This window comes from Mya arenaria, chromosome 8, assembly GCF_026914265.1.
Source record: "Mya arenaria isolate MELC-2E11 chromosome 8, ASM2691426v1".
Lineage (NCBI taxonomy): Eukaryota > Metazoa > Mollusca > Bivalvia > Myida > Myidae > Mya > Mya arenaria.
Window position 1 is genome coordinate 63,563,193 of NC_069129.1, and position 15,705 is coordinate 63,578,897.

The 15,705-nt window shown below is 36.5% G+C and overlaps 1 protein-coding gene across 1 annotated transcript; it reads left to right on the forward strand.

The window, feature by feature from the left end:
- Positions 1 to 465: 465 nt before the first annotated feature.
- LOC128243464 (sodium- and chloride-dependent glycine transporter 2-like) lies at positions 466 to 15,227 on the forward strand. The gene is made up of 13 exons (XM_052961255.1): positions 466 to 874; positions 3,462 to 3,593; positions 4,389 to 4,680; positions 5,948 to 6,080; positions 6,247 to 6,381; positions 7,038 to 7,141; positions 7,366 to 7,490; positions 8,015 to 8,127; positions 9,265 to 9,399; positions 12,914 to 13,013; positions 13,455 to 13,555; positions 14,000 to 14,167; positions 14,510 to 15,227. Exons 1-13 carry the CDS (start codon positions 652 to 654, stop codon positions 14,723 to 14,725), a joined length of 1,977 nt encoding a protein of 658 aa, XP_052817215.1. The 5' UTR covers positions 466 to 651; the 3' UTR covers positions 14,726 to 15,227.
- Positions 15,228 to 15,705: the final 478 nt, after the last annotated feature.

Consider the following 15,705-nt stretch of genomic DNA (forward strand, 5'->3'; position numbering starts at 1 on the left):
AGTTATTTGACACATTATTCTTATTCCTATGTATATGAACATTACATAAATGCATGAATTGGTTTCATAGTTTATGTGACAACGTAATCATTTTTGCTTTTCATGTGACATTTTGTGAAAGGGCCGTAACTGATGTTGGTAAAACTCGTGGCCCAATCCCTTTGCATGTCCTTTTTATTTGTATGTAAGCTTTGTTACATTGCACTGTTTCTGTTCCTTTGTTGTTATCATCATCATATAATGTGTAAATGTATCGTCATGCAATAAAATATGTTTAAACTAAACTAAAATTAGTGAAATGACTATTCCTTCTTTTGTTATTTATCAAAGAGATTGTCTATTTTTATATTAATTGAATTGATTATCGATTACCATTAAGGTTAATTTTGTTGACTCAAACAATGCGCTAATATTCGGGCGTGTGTGTTTTTGCTTTTTAAAACTTGTGCAGTTTATCGTAATAAGCCTTGTCGGCAGTATATTACGTATCGTAACTTTATACAATGTGAAAGTGCGTATCATGACTAATATATTTATTGTTTTCTGCAACACCATTCGTCTGGCGGAACTATAGTTTTAATTCCAGGATATGTATGTGGTTATTTTCATTCCGAATTAAATACTATTTTAATTCAAAAATATAATTATAAAATGTCGGACTCGAGTACAGAGTTAGGTGATATGCTGCCGGAAACCAACGGGAAAGGACCAGAAGTGGGTGCAGACTCCTCAGAGGAGAGCAGTAGCGCGGACTCGGGGGACCGGAAGCCACAGTTTTCCGGCCCTTGCAGCTTCCTGGTGTCATTGGTAGGCTACTCCATGGGAACATCCGACTTCTGGCGGTTTCCCTACCTCGTGTTTAGAAACGGCGGAGGTAGGCGAGGTGTTTGCTTCAAGAGTAGTTATACATAATTATGTAATAATACTAATACTAACACTAACACTAATAATAATAATAATAATAATAATAATAATAATAATAATAATAATAATAATAAATAATTATATTAATCATAACAATAAAAATTATAAAATAATAATAATAATAATAATAATAATAATAATAATAATAATAATAATTATAGAATAATAATAATAATAATAATAATAATAATAATAATAATAATAATAATAATAGTAATAATACTAAGAAGAATTATATTGAGTTACTTTCGCTCAAGGGCGGGTCCAGGATATGGCAGTCTCGCTATCAATACTGGGTTTTCCGTATGTCTAAAACATAAGGCTACATTTAGTTACAGGAATACATATTTGGCAGTCATCTTTACACACAAATGGTAATACCGGCGCCGTGACGTTACACTTATGGTGGTTGTTTGGATGCCCGTTCCTTGATGAGAATTATATGTCAAGCTCGTACTTAGTATATCTATATATAGTTCTGACATTTAATACATGTCCTTGTCACTCACAGCGGTTTATCATTCACATGCTAGCCTCTTCTTATTCCGGAGCAATAGCAATATGAAGCATTTGTCTACACGAGCCTCATTTGCATTACCGAATGCCCCTTCTGATAGGGTTGAAACGTGATTATGTGCTCCTCCTTCAGCTCCCTCACACAGAAATGTTTTGGCTATTTTTACTCTGAAATGGCGCATGCTGTTGTATTCTATTCATATTGACATACAAAAAGCTTCATTTGACAATAGCAAATAGCAATACAATGCCCTTGTATAACGCCATACTTCCCTTAATACCATTCTATAATCTCCTATAGAAAACATCAAACTCAATACTTTTCAATGGTATTATTTTGGAATTCTCAGTAAAGCCTTTGGGAAACCGATTAACACAAGCAGCACAAACTTGCAACATGAGCAAAGTATGTCTCGTTAACAACGTGCTTGCAAAATATGAAGCTTACAGACGTGGTCGATTGGCCGAGAAAAAACTGAGATAAAACCCTCCTTCCGGGAAAAACTCAGAAACCTCTACCCGTTTGTCATCCAGATTTAGAGGAATTGTCTCGTATCACTAGATGTCGGGCCTCATCACCCGTAAGCTCCTTAATAATTTAAATTATGTATAAAAAACATATCATTTATATGATTCACGTATACGTACTATATCAAGTTATACAATTGTCAAATACAACGCTTTGTGTACAAGTGAGAAAAAATAGATCATTTATATGATGAAATTGCATAATAACAGAAAACATTCGCCTTAAACATTTGCTTGTAAAATTTAACAATCAATTGTATCGATTTGAACGTATCGAGCGCTGAATGCCTTTACATTCATACACGCCCGAAATACGCATGCATATAAATGACTCGTGTCTATAAAACGCCACCTGTGGTTATTCCATTACAAACAAGGGAAAATATTTTTTCTTCTAATTCGTTTTACTCAAACGCAGAAAATAATATTTCTGTATCGCAAAATGTGTTCATTGTCGCTCGTAATCTGGGGGTCCAACGTTGATTTTTATTTATGAATTTTAAGCCAGTGCGGAACAAAATGACGGATGATTTCAGTATTTTTTTATTTTTGAAGGATAATTTGACCTGGAATGTAGTTTTATATCACTGTTATCGTAATATAAATACGCCTAACCGGAAGCCAGACGCGTGAGCTCCTCTTTTTTAGCTTTGTTTCTATGGGTCTTATTATTATGTATAAGCTGAAAGATGTCGTTATTTATATAGGTAAATGTTTAAATCATATTTATATTACTACTTTTTACGCCGCCGAGTATATTTTCATGTTATTTTTCTTTTGTCTTACCTGCACTGTGCCCTAAACAAGACACTCCTTGTTTTAAGTCGGTTTAATCCGTATATATATTCCAATAAACAGCTCGTGGAGCTCACGATCTGTCGACATTTGTGCAACAATATATGACAAAAATTGTTGGCCTGTATATATTATATAAACAGATTAAACAAAAAAAAAATATCAAGGTCTTAAAGCTGCACTCTCACAGATTGAACGTTTTGACAACTTTATGGTTTGTCTTGGAACGAGCCAATTGATGCGAAAATGCATGGAAACCAATGATATAAGACTGCTGAAAAAAGATTAGATCGCAGATTTTCATATTTTTACGATGTTAAAGCATTTTTATTAAACCGTTAGTAACGCTTCTGCGATCTGATCTTTTGTCAGCAGTTTTATATCACTGGTTTGCAGATATTTTCATAAAATTGGCTCATTCGAAGACAAAAAATAAAACAGTTGTCAAAACAGTGAATCTGTTACAGTGATGCTTTAAACGATTAACTTAAGATTGATCAAACATTTTGTTACTTAACTAATATCATATATGACATCATATATCAAAAGTGAATCTAAAATTTAAACAATATGACCATTAAATGTAAATATATTTACATAATATATCAAATACCTTATACTGTTTGAACACCTGAATCGTCTCAGGGTTATTTGGTCTGCAAACACCTAACTTGTACAACTTCTTTAATGTCATACAGGTGCGTTCCTAATCCCGTTCCTGTTATTCATGATGATATGCGGCCTGCCCATGATGTTTCTTGAAGTGACTACTGCCCAGTTCTCGGGGAAAGGACCCATGGGCGTTTGGGACCTCGCTCCATTCTTTCGGGGTCAGTAGTGAATGATGTCCTTAAAAGTAACATAATCCGTCGATAATGTAACATAACTATGGTGTTTATTACTAACAATCCTCATGTATTTGGTTAAGACTCTTTAACTAGCACAACTTACATCGTCCCCACCACAAGTCCTACCAGTGTCTGCATGCGTTTATGTTTTGTAAACACAGCAAGTCCTACCAGTGTCTGCATGCGTTTATGTTGTGTAAAACACAACAAGTATAATCAATGTCTGCATGCGTTTATTTTGTGTAAACACAACAAGTCCTACCAGTGTCTGCATGCGTTTATGTTGTGTAAAACACAACAAGTATAATCAATGTCTGCATGCGTTTATGTTGTGTAAACACAACAAGTCCTACCAGTGTCTGCATGCGTTTATGTTGTGTAAACACAACAAGTCCTACCAGTGTCTGCATGCGTTTATGTTGTGTAAAACACAACAAGTATATTCAATGTCTGCATGCGTTTATGTTGTGTAAACACAACAAATCCTACCAGTGTCTGCATGCGTTTATCTTATGTAAAGCAGCACAAGTCCTACCAATGTCTGCATGTATACGTTTATGTTGTGTTTAGCAGCACAAGTCCTACCAGTGTCTGCATGCGTTTGTATATGTTGTGTAAACACAACAAGTCTTACCCATGTATGCATTCGTTTATGTTGTGTAAATATTATTAGTCGTGCCAGTGTATGCATGCGTTTATGTTGTGTAAAATACAACAAGTCTTACCAGTGTCCACATGCGTTTATAGTGGTTGCATGCGTTTATGTTGCGTATTCAGGAATCGGCTACACTCTGTTTGTCATCAACATCGTAAATAGCATCTACTACAACGTGCTTCGCGCGTGGATCCTCGAGTACTTCGTGCGCAGTTTCCGGTCTGAGCTGCCCTGGGCCTCATGTAACAACGATTGGAACAGGGACGGCTGTATCCCGGCCACAAAGATCGTCAACGACACGGTTGCAGTGGGTGTCGCCGGGGAGCATACCACTGTGAACTATAATATGACGTCATACACACATTCTGACGACAATAATCGAACTATGATGACGTCAGCAGAACAGTTCTGGCAGTGAGTAACCATTGTTAATATTGATTGATGATTTGCAGTAGACACGTTCAGGGAATATTCGGTACCTTTATATGGCTTTTCATAGTATCGTCATGTTTAGGTTTTAGAGAATTCATTCTATAAGTTTGATTAAATATATGCTGATTTGATGGATTCGGAGTAACCTCTTACTGATACTAAGCTACTAAAATACTTGTCTTAACACAATATCAGTCAAAATGCTGAGATAGTCAGTAAATGAATTATTATTTGGGGGAAACCATGTTCACTCATGATCTCTTGTGTTTCGTACTATGGACCATTGATTTAATTACTCGAATTACCAGACAGCGAAGGACAAAGACAACCAAGGTATTGACAATTGTTATTGCAAGGTTTGCAATTATAGTTCTAACTGAGAACATATAAGCTTTGTTCATAAGACTTCGGTCGTGTTGTGCCTTTTGGACACGCTCTACATACTTCGACAAAATATTTTTTTTTATCTTGCAAGTACACATGCTGACTTGCGATTTAAAAAACATACTACTCTATCAAACGTCATAATGAGAGATGTCTGTGTCCGCTACTTAAGAGGTGATTAGTCGTGAGTATTTGACATGTCTTCACAATCGAACAGAAACTAATCATTAGTTTTAACATAAAACCACTTTCGACTTTGGTTGGGTGTGCATGAGTGGTTGATTGGTGCGTCATTACTGATTCATGACAGCCATTGAGCGTTATCAGATTTCAAAAACGTCTTTATCAATCTCTAGATAATGTCTAAACAATGGTGTAGAATGAAGAAGAATCATAGGTCATAGGTTTTCTCTCTTTTGCATGTCACTTAAATTAGTACTTATTGTAAAGATCTATACGAATGTCTATGTGTCAATACCATTGAAGTAAGAACAGAGGTAAAACAATGACGGAATGACAACGGGGGTTTGGAGGTGTCTTAAAGGTGAACTGATCTGTTCCGTAATACTTTAACATTAGACTTCGATTTCAGCAAACTCATCAAATAGCATCACATTCTTTATGGATCGATAGTTACAATGTCGGATTGCCTTGTTGTCCCTGTGATTGGTTCAATTAAAAGGCCAGGGGTGGGGGAGGGCGTGGACAGGTATCATTATATGAAAGAGGCTCAACAAACTTTTCATCGAGCTTTACTGAAATATATAGACTGTCCTTGTTGGTCTGAAGTTTACCCGGGACATGCGCCGGAACATTGAAGAGCCAGCGCTAAATGTGTCCATCTACGCATAACTTGACGTTTCAGATACGAGGTTCTGCAGTTGTCTCCGGGATTGGGTCACATGGACGGCATGCTATGGAACTTTGTCCTGTACGTGTTCATCTGGCGGTTTCTCGTCACCCTCTGCATGCTCAAGAGCATCAAGTCAATTGAAAAGGTTTAAATGATCATTTGTCAGTTGCTGTTTGATCTTTGCCCACAGACGTAAGTAGTAAAATAAGTCAAATTGGTTGCCAATTTTTGCGAAGTGTTTATGACATGCTAGCGTACTACTCTGTTTCATTAAAATATGTACCGTAGACCAATTCATTGCATATGTGCAGGTGATGTACGTGACAGTGTTTTTGCCGCTGGTTCTAATGCTGGCCATCTGGATCCGCGCGCTCATGTTGGAGGGGTCCGTTATGGGAATGCTGTACTACCTCACTCCAACCTTCGACAGGATCACGGACGTCAAGGTCGGTGAAGAGTGCGGGAAATAAGCAGTACAATACAGGTCATGTTCTAAAAGTTGTTTAAGCTAATGCTTAGCAGTTTATTTTAGAATGACACACTTGGGTTGCCACCCAAACAATACCAGTTACAGACTTGTTGACACCTTAAATACAAGTGTAAACCCTTAATCAGGGGCGGTTCAGGATTATATGGGGCGCGATATGGGTTTGCAACCATGGACATGTGCCCCCTCCCCCTGGACCGAATTATATATTGTTCTATTTTGTGTAAGGGTTTGGCTATGTTTTGTCTGTATTGGTGCATTTTGTAGTCTTATTTTGTAGTCTTTTATTCTACGATAGTGTATATGTATTGACATAAAAGTGTTAACTTGGTCAAGTTTAGGGGATGGCGTCCGTAACCCCCCCCCCCCCATCGAATCTGCTGATTGTAATGCATAAATGCAAAGCCGTTCGTCAAATGTCTCCAAGTACTTCATGAGCTTTGTATATTCAACTCTTTAACAGCCACAATGTCAGCGAAGATCTGTCGCGAGTGAAATCTATTTGAAATAACGTTGTGTTTTAACTGTATAATACTATATAGGCGATACCAGATGATTGAAATTATCTAAATGAACATAATTGATGTAACCAAATATATTCCCATGGTTCCAAAGGTTTGGGTGGAGGCGGCGATGATGGCGGCGTACACGCTGGGCCCGGGCTGGGGAACCATACCCATGATCGCTAGCCACAACAGCTTCAGGGGAAACACAGTCAGGTACCACACGCAATCCTAACCATATGTGTTCAAAGGCATCTCTTAATATACATAATCCCTGTATCATTTATAAATTACATTACAGTTTTGCTGAACACATACACTGAGTATCCTAAGTGATGATTTTCTTTAAGCAACGCCAGATGCAAGAAATCCGTGACGAATGAAAACTTACACTTATTATTATTAACAGAGTTTTAAAATATGTGTGTACTTTTATCCAGGTATTCTGTCGTATCCACCGTATTGGACTTTTTCTCCGCTGTTTTCAACGGGCTGATCTGTTTCGCCGTCCTCGGCGTGATGGCGCACGACAGCGGCCTTGACCTTGAAAAAACAGTCACCTCCGGTAGGCGGCCAAAGTTTCTTATTTTATGTTGATTTAAAAGTCTAATGTGATACCTTTGCTAAATAAAAAAACTAGCTTAGGGCCGGTCGTCAGTTTGTAAGACCGCCGAATATCCTAGATCGAAGATTTTTACGCAAATGGATCACGTGGAGATCTGCTTGATGTATTATATTATATTGCATTGCATTGTATTTTATTTTATTGTATTGTATTGTATTGTATTGTATTGTATTGTATTGCATTGCATTGCATTGTTTTGTATTGTATTGTATTGTATTGTATTGTATTGTATTGTATTGCATTGCATTGCATTGCATTGTTTTGTATTGTATTGTATTGTATTGTATTGTATTGTATTGTATTGTATTGCATTGTATTGTATTGTATTGTATTGTATTGTATTGTATTGTATTGTATTGTATTGATTCAAAAGAAATCCCACGATCAAATGCAAGGAGATGCGTTACAGAAATCCATGAACAAAACAAATAAGAAAGTCTACCCATATGTATATAATACCCCAGGTCTGTCGCTGGGTTTCACCGTCTACCCGACGGCATTCACTTACTTCCCGCTAGGCCAACTGTGGTCGGCACTGTTTTTCATCAACCTAATCTTCGTTGGTCTGGATTCCCAGGTAAGGCGGGTTACAACTCCTCTAGTATTGCAGACTGAACTATTTTAGTCACCGCCCATTTCACTTAACTAACAAATCGCACCGCCAATGCCATAGTTAGATAGATATATAGTTTCTGTGGTTATTTTTAAGATGCGATTATATGTGTTGTTATGCCTCCTTCGAGGAACATGTATAGGTATGTAAACAGATAGGTCAGTTGGTTGGTCTGACGGCCGGTCGGTTATGTTTGACGATAGACCATCTCTTGTCCACATTATACATTTAGAATAGTTTGGCATATGATCAGGGAACTTCAGTGGTATGGTTGCACTCCTTTAGGAGATACTCTGATTTGTTTGGAGAGTCAGTGTCATTCTCAAAAAATGTAAACTGTCCGCACAATAACTCAAGAACTGTATGACCTAGAACTATCTGGTCTTTAAATATTTGATTCACTTGAATGTATGTTATGTCTTTGAATCCTCAATTTGAGCCTCTGAAATGTATTGTCTTTATCAATTACCTTAATTTTTTCATGTTGTGCATGAATTTGAGTGAATAAATGTGTTGACTTGACTTGACTAGAACAATGAAACTTGAATTTTCTCTGGAGGTTGCCCTAGACCAATTGATGAACCCAATGGGAAAGATTTCTAGGTGGGACTGGCTTCCTTATACCGTTATGTGACCCGTGGACTTGTCTTACCTGTATCATTATGTGACCCGTGGACCAGGCTTTCCTGTATCATTATATGACACGTTGACCAGGCTTTCCTGTATCAAAACGTGACACGTGAACTTGGTTTTTCTGTATTATTATGTGACAGGTGGGACTGGCTTCCCTGTACCGGTAATTTGACTTTTATGACTAGCTTCCCATTCTGTTTTGTTTCTCGCTCATACTGCTTGTGCCGCATAAATTTACGCTTCATTGGGAAGTTTTGCTTCATATTCAAATAATTAAAATCGCAATTCGAAAGATTTGGAAATGGGTCTCAGTGTTTAAGCGCTTTCGGTGTTAAACTCCGGATGAAAGGTATCCGCGTAAATGGGACTGTTTGTTTTCAATGTGGCAATGGTTGTATGCACTATGTTCACGCATCTTTTATCACTTTTAGCACTTTGATTTCATTACCTTGGCATATCTGTTGACAGGTGTTGTCCACGGAGACGTTAATGAGCTGTTTGGAGTATCTGGTTCCTCGTTGGTTGAGAGGAAAGAGGCGGCTTTGCGCAGTGGTCGTCATCAATATAATCGCCTTCATTCTCACTTTGCCCTTCTGTACCAGGGTAAGTGGGATCCAAATGCCCGTGTCATAGTGATTGCAGCTGCAGCTCGAGTTGAAATTGAAATTACAAGCGAGCGCTTCAGCACGTATGTTTAATTTTCAATCATGGTAATGGGGATGAGGTAACTTTTTGGTACCATGCTCTCTAGGCCAATGTTAAATAACTAGCGTGCATGTAAGTGAAAGGCGTTTTGATTTATTCATATGATAGTTATAGAACGATTGATGTCCGCCTACATGTTACTGTTCCGATATGGGCGTTAAAGTATAGAGAAAACTCTCTACCATGGTACAAACGTTCGATGTATCACTCAGCTTGCCCTAAGGTTTTTATAAAAACAGTCGCGGCATTATTGATAGTCGTTGTATTTTCCCTGTATCTATTGTCCTGACTCGACGGCGGTAGTAACGGCGTGACGAGTGATGACGCCTTTAAAAATGGCACTAAAGACGCCAATATCACAAATTAAGTTTTTTTTTAACTGAATCTGAAGCAGTACTACCTTCGGAGAATTTCAGTGGAAAGAAAATCAGAAATATCTCATTGTTTGGCGTTGCTATGGCATTTTGCTAAATAAAGGTACATGCAAAATAAAATGAAATTGCTTGCAAAATTAAGGTATTTATAAACAAAAATTCAAATGATGTTTCTTTATTGATTTAATACTAATACTTTAAAAACACACTTGATGGAAAACAATAGATTAATTGTGTCATGACAACAACAAAAACAATCATCAATCAAAATATGTTGCTATGGCAACTGGTGTCTAAATCCATCTTTAAATAACTAAAAGCATTTTACTTCCAAAACAATTTCAGATAAAATTGTGTTATTTTAGTTTAATATCATATCATTTTATGGCAACATAGCGTCTACGAAAAACAGTATCAAAAAGATGTTTTGTATTTCATTATCGAATGAATACAAAATATTATCATTAGCAACAATAACTGTTATTCCAAACAAACAATTTAAAATCAAAATGATTACTTGTGTGGTCCATACCCAAATTACTACAAACTGTTCAAGATTTTAAAAAAGATTGCCGTGGTTTATAATTTAAAGTCCCAATGCCACTTAGGGCTTCAATAATTAGTTAAAAAAATAAAGTGCGTATATAACTATAATAAAGACTCATATAATGTCTGTTAAAACCCCGAGGCCACACGATGCTTTATTAATCAGAAATGGATGGGAAATACAAAGGGATCCTCTGACTCGACCACTGACTCAATATATACTTATGAGGTATATACATTTAAAGAGAATAACGCTTTGCACAAACGATATCAAGGAAGTTGCCTTTTTGATGCTTTAGACTGAAGAAATAACTGGAGATATACTGTCATTGAACATTTCCAAATGAACATTACCATGAAGAAAAAAGCTCCTGTTTCTAAAATAAATGTGATATTTTTTCGAATGAAAAATTATCAATGTTGTTCAGTGAAAAAATGGCCGATAAATGTGTCTATACTAATTGTCTTAATATATCATTTTTCTTCATTTGAATATGATTAAGCTTTCGATTGAAATAGTTTATGAAAATAACACTGCAAGTATGGTTACCTTTAAAAATATGAATACACAGTTTTACCAATAACTTTTTCGTTAAGATATGGCAAGCATTTGTATATACAACAACATTTTTTGTATAAAGGAAATCACGTGAAAAGCAAATTTCGTAATGACGTTGTGCGCGCTTAATTTAGATTATGCATTCGGTTTTGTTGCATTTTTTAATTGCGATAATTGCACTTTTTTTATCAATCTTAAGGTTAAGAAAGGTTAAAAAGGTAAAGATAAGTCATTACGATATACAAAAAAATGCATCACTAAAACATACTGTGATTTTAAGAAAATGTTGTTTTGTTCTACATTTAGATAATATTTTATGCTATAGCATGCTTAAGGAATGTTTGTTTTAGTAGATATGTATTAAAGAATGTGTTTAATTTATAAAGTTTTAACTTCCAAAAACGTAAGACATATATGATAATCTATAGCATTTCATTTTATATAGGCAGATATACATTCGGAACTCCTCGGCCATTTTTTTCAAAAACAACCTCGGATGTATGCAGGTACATCAGTTGAAGTAGTTCGTAAAATTTTGAATTATATCATTAATTAAATGTAATGTTCTAGAGTTGTATTTATTGATCTAAGTTTAAATTGATTGCCATTGAATTGTATTATTGTAAACATAATTAAGAATCCCAAGAGTTAAGTCACAAAGTTTATTTGCTAAATAAAATTACTACGCGATCTACTTGCAGCGGACTTAAACGTACCACTTTTTGAGTATGTAAACCGTCCAAATACATCCGAGGTTGTTTTCGATAAAATGGCCGAGGAGCTCCGAATGGGCAGATATATAAGCAGAACGGTGCACATGTTGCTTTCCATTAGTGCTACCAAAAAGGACAGGGTGCATGATCCCTTTATAACTCTGTGGTTAAAACCCTTCCTTATACACACTTAATATTTACATTTGAGCTCAGGAGAACAAACAAATATTAGTGATGAAGTTTTTACATTATGTTGTTTGTTTCAGAGCCATGACGATACAGTGTTGCGTGTTATGTTAGTTTTAAGATTGATTATAACCCCAAAATGGGACGATAAAATAGTGTACTGCTGTGCAACTGAAGAAAGTTGTTTGATTGCTCCTTCACAAAGTAAACTACTCTTATCATCAATATTAAATCCTTGCAAAATAAATGATGTATGAAACATTGTATGTAGCGAAAGCATGTTTGATGTATTATGGTAAACACCAAAACAGGTCCCAGGTACATATACATGTTCTGTCCCAGTTGTACAGTGAGTTATAAGATTGATGTGCCTAGCTACATGTAGACTGATATGTGGTGTGTTTTGTTTATTTCTTGTATCAACATTTATCTAATGTATTTTATTTATAAATTTGAAATAAAGTTATTTTATCTATACAAATGCATTTGTATTCAACCTTCTTCAATAATTTTGATACATATGTTACTGATTGTGGTGTGAGGTGGTGGTTAAGATACATACTGAATAAAGCTAAAGTGGCGGAAATGTCAAACCTGGATTAAGTGGCCACCTGTCTTAAGCAGCCACTTTCATCATTTCCCAAGGGTGGCCGCTTAATACAGGTTTGACTGTATTGTCAAATCATCTAATTCAAAACCCAAATGAATCACACTCTTCAGAAACTATATATACAATATTTCTTTATCATATTTCTAATTATATTTTAAATATAACTTTTTCACAGCTTACCTTACAATTAGTTTAAAAGAAAACTGATTCTTGATTCGTCTGAAACATGTTTTGCAGATATCACACACTTTATTATGTAGTCGTGGTGTCGTACTTGTAGAACGCCGTGCAATACCATAGCACGTCAGCCCTTCTTGAGAAAGGTGCAAGCTCGTGTCCGACAGTTCATATTCCACACAGGGATGCAATATCAATCATTGCAGTTATTATCCTCCCTGTTTGGTCACTGTACTGTGTTTTATAGGGCGGGATGTACATCTTCCAGTGGTTGGATTGGTACGCCGCAGCGTGGACCATCCTGTTTGTGTGCCTCACTGAGTGTGTCGTCATCACCTGGGTCTACGGTAAGTTGACGTCATTACCATACTCTTGTTTTGGTGAACTACATGCACTCTAATTAAAATCATATTATGCTTCATTACATTACGCTGTAATTTTACGTAGATTGTGAACTATATGTATTTTTCTTAAACGTTTTAAGAAAGAAGGAACGACTAGCGTCCTGTTTTTGCATACTTCAGTACACAGTATACCATATGTACTCGTGATGGTATTTGCAGAGGCTTGTGCAAGACCATTATCAGTAACTGGTGTGTTAAAGGCCTGATCATTCCTCCAGAATGTTTTCGGTTGTCTCTTCGAACAGCAGAGCTCTGCTGAACAGAGAATAATGTGTCCCGTTCTCCTGAGGTCCGCGGTCTGAAGCAGTCTACAAACCCGTAATGTTGTAGCAAGCCGATTTCATAAAATTTGCTTTAAGTATAACAGCTTTTTATGTATTACAGGTTTGCCACGTCTGAGCCGGGACGTTGAACTAATGACCGGGAGTCCAATCCCGGCTATCCTCAGGTGCAATGCATCGGTTGTAGCGCCAATACTCATTCTGGTAATTACAGCAAGTATGCGACAGATCAGAGTTACGTTTATGTATGCTGGTAACTGTGCGACAGATCAGAGTTACGTTTATGTATGCTGGTAACTGTGCGACAGATCAGAGTTACGTTTATGTATGCTGGTAACTGTGCGACTACGCGACAGATCAGAGATACGTGTGTTTATGCTGGTAACTATGCGACAGATCAGAGTTACGTTTATGTATGCTGGTAACTATGCGACAGATTAGAGTTACATGCTCAGATCAGAGTTACGTTTATGTGTGCTGGCAACAGTGCGACAGATCAGAGTCACGTTTATGTGTGCTGGCAACTGAGCGACAAATCAGAGTTACATTTATGAATGCTGGCACGTTTGCGAGAAACCCATATACACGTTAAATAGGTATATTGTATGAGTCAAAGGAAGTTTTGAGAACACTTGTCCTTATTTGCAGGTGCTGATCGTGGTCTCGTTTTCCCGGTATTCACCCCCTACCTACGGGTCGTACACGTATCCCCCGTGGGCGGAGGCTCTTGGCTGGGCACTCGCACTCGCCATCATCTCACCAATTGTTATATGTTTCGTGTTCAGATTTGGGAGGTCTAGGGGTTCATGTGGCAAGGTAGGTTTTAAAGTATCAAGCAAAAAAATCAGCAATACTTTTGCTCGAAAATCGACCCAAGTCGAATTCCTAGTAACACACAATATAAATATTTATTAATAAGTTTAACCATCTAATATATTTATATTTTATAAATATATGATATATATTAATTTGGCGCCTGTGAATTTACTTTTAAAACAACTATTATTGAATTAAGATTTGCGACGTGCATTGTTTTAGGTTTATTCTATGATGGTCAAGATGAGCGACATCAATTATTTGCCCCCAATCTTGAAGTATTTGAAGTATATAGCCTTTAGATATTAGTACATTGTATAAAGTGTTTTTAATTTGTTTCAGCGTGTCGAGGACATGACCACTCCCGCGCCCGAATGGAAGCCGAACGACACGTCAAAAGTTTCATATGGTGACGTTCACATTCCGTGGACGTTTACGTCAACGTTGATTTTTAACATCACTGGACGTCAACGCAAACATTACGATAATGCTCAAAATCAAGAAGCCTCCAAACACGAGTTGTCTCCCCTTTACAAGACTGATCAGCCAATAGCATGATCAAACTTTCGCATATAAATTCTAAATTTTGTATTAAATTTTCTGTGTCGATAGATGCTCATATGTGTACAATGTATTTACTATTGTTTCAAGACATGTTGAATAGTTATTTACCGGATCCGGAAATACTCATAGAGAATAGTAAGCCCATATATTTTACCATACCGCATTGCACACTGGTAGACTGATGATCGTGCTGTCATTACAGTGTCTGTTTTAGCCTACTTCCTTCATTTTAAAATGAGTATATCATAGTAAGTGTCACAACTGGTGATAACTCAGTGATCTGCCCAGAATAAAGTTTATTTCATTGTTATAAAGGTTATACCAGTATGTTACATACCGGCTGGCATCATTGTTGTTAATTTGATCTTAATCTATTGTAATTCATTGAAATAGTTTTTGTAGAACGTCCACACATGAAAATGATGTAATAGTTTGAATGCGTCTGTTTTATCTTTCGTTTGAAATGCTCAACTACCTTTTTAGTATTAAAAATAGAAAATAAATACACAAGTTTTCTATTAAATGATTGATCTTAATCTTGTTAATACATTTGTGGCGAGTGCGTCACACAATACTACAAAGCGTCGGAGTTTTCCTTACCGGCAAGCATACATTAGTTCAATATGTATGCATTATATTGACCAACGTGTATTATATCGATATGCATGCATTATGTCGCAAGCATATAATTATTATGTCGCCAAGAATGCATCATGTCGGTAAGCATGCGTTATATCGACAAGCATGCATCATGTCGGCAAGCATGCATTATACCGGCAAGCATGCATTATATCATCAAGCATGCATTATATCGGAAAGCATGCATTATATCGACAAGCATAAGTTACATCAACAAGCATGCATTATGTCGGCAAGCATGCATTATACCAGAAAGAATGCATTATGTCGGCATTATGACAAGCATGCATTACCTCGAAAAGCATGCATAATGTCGGCAAAGATGCATTATGTCT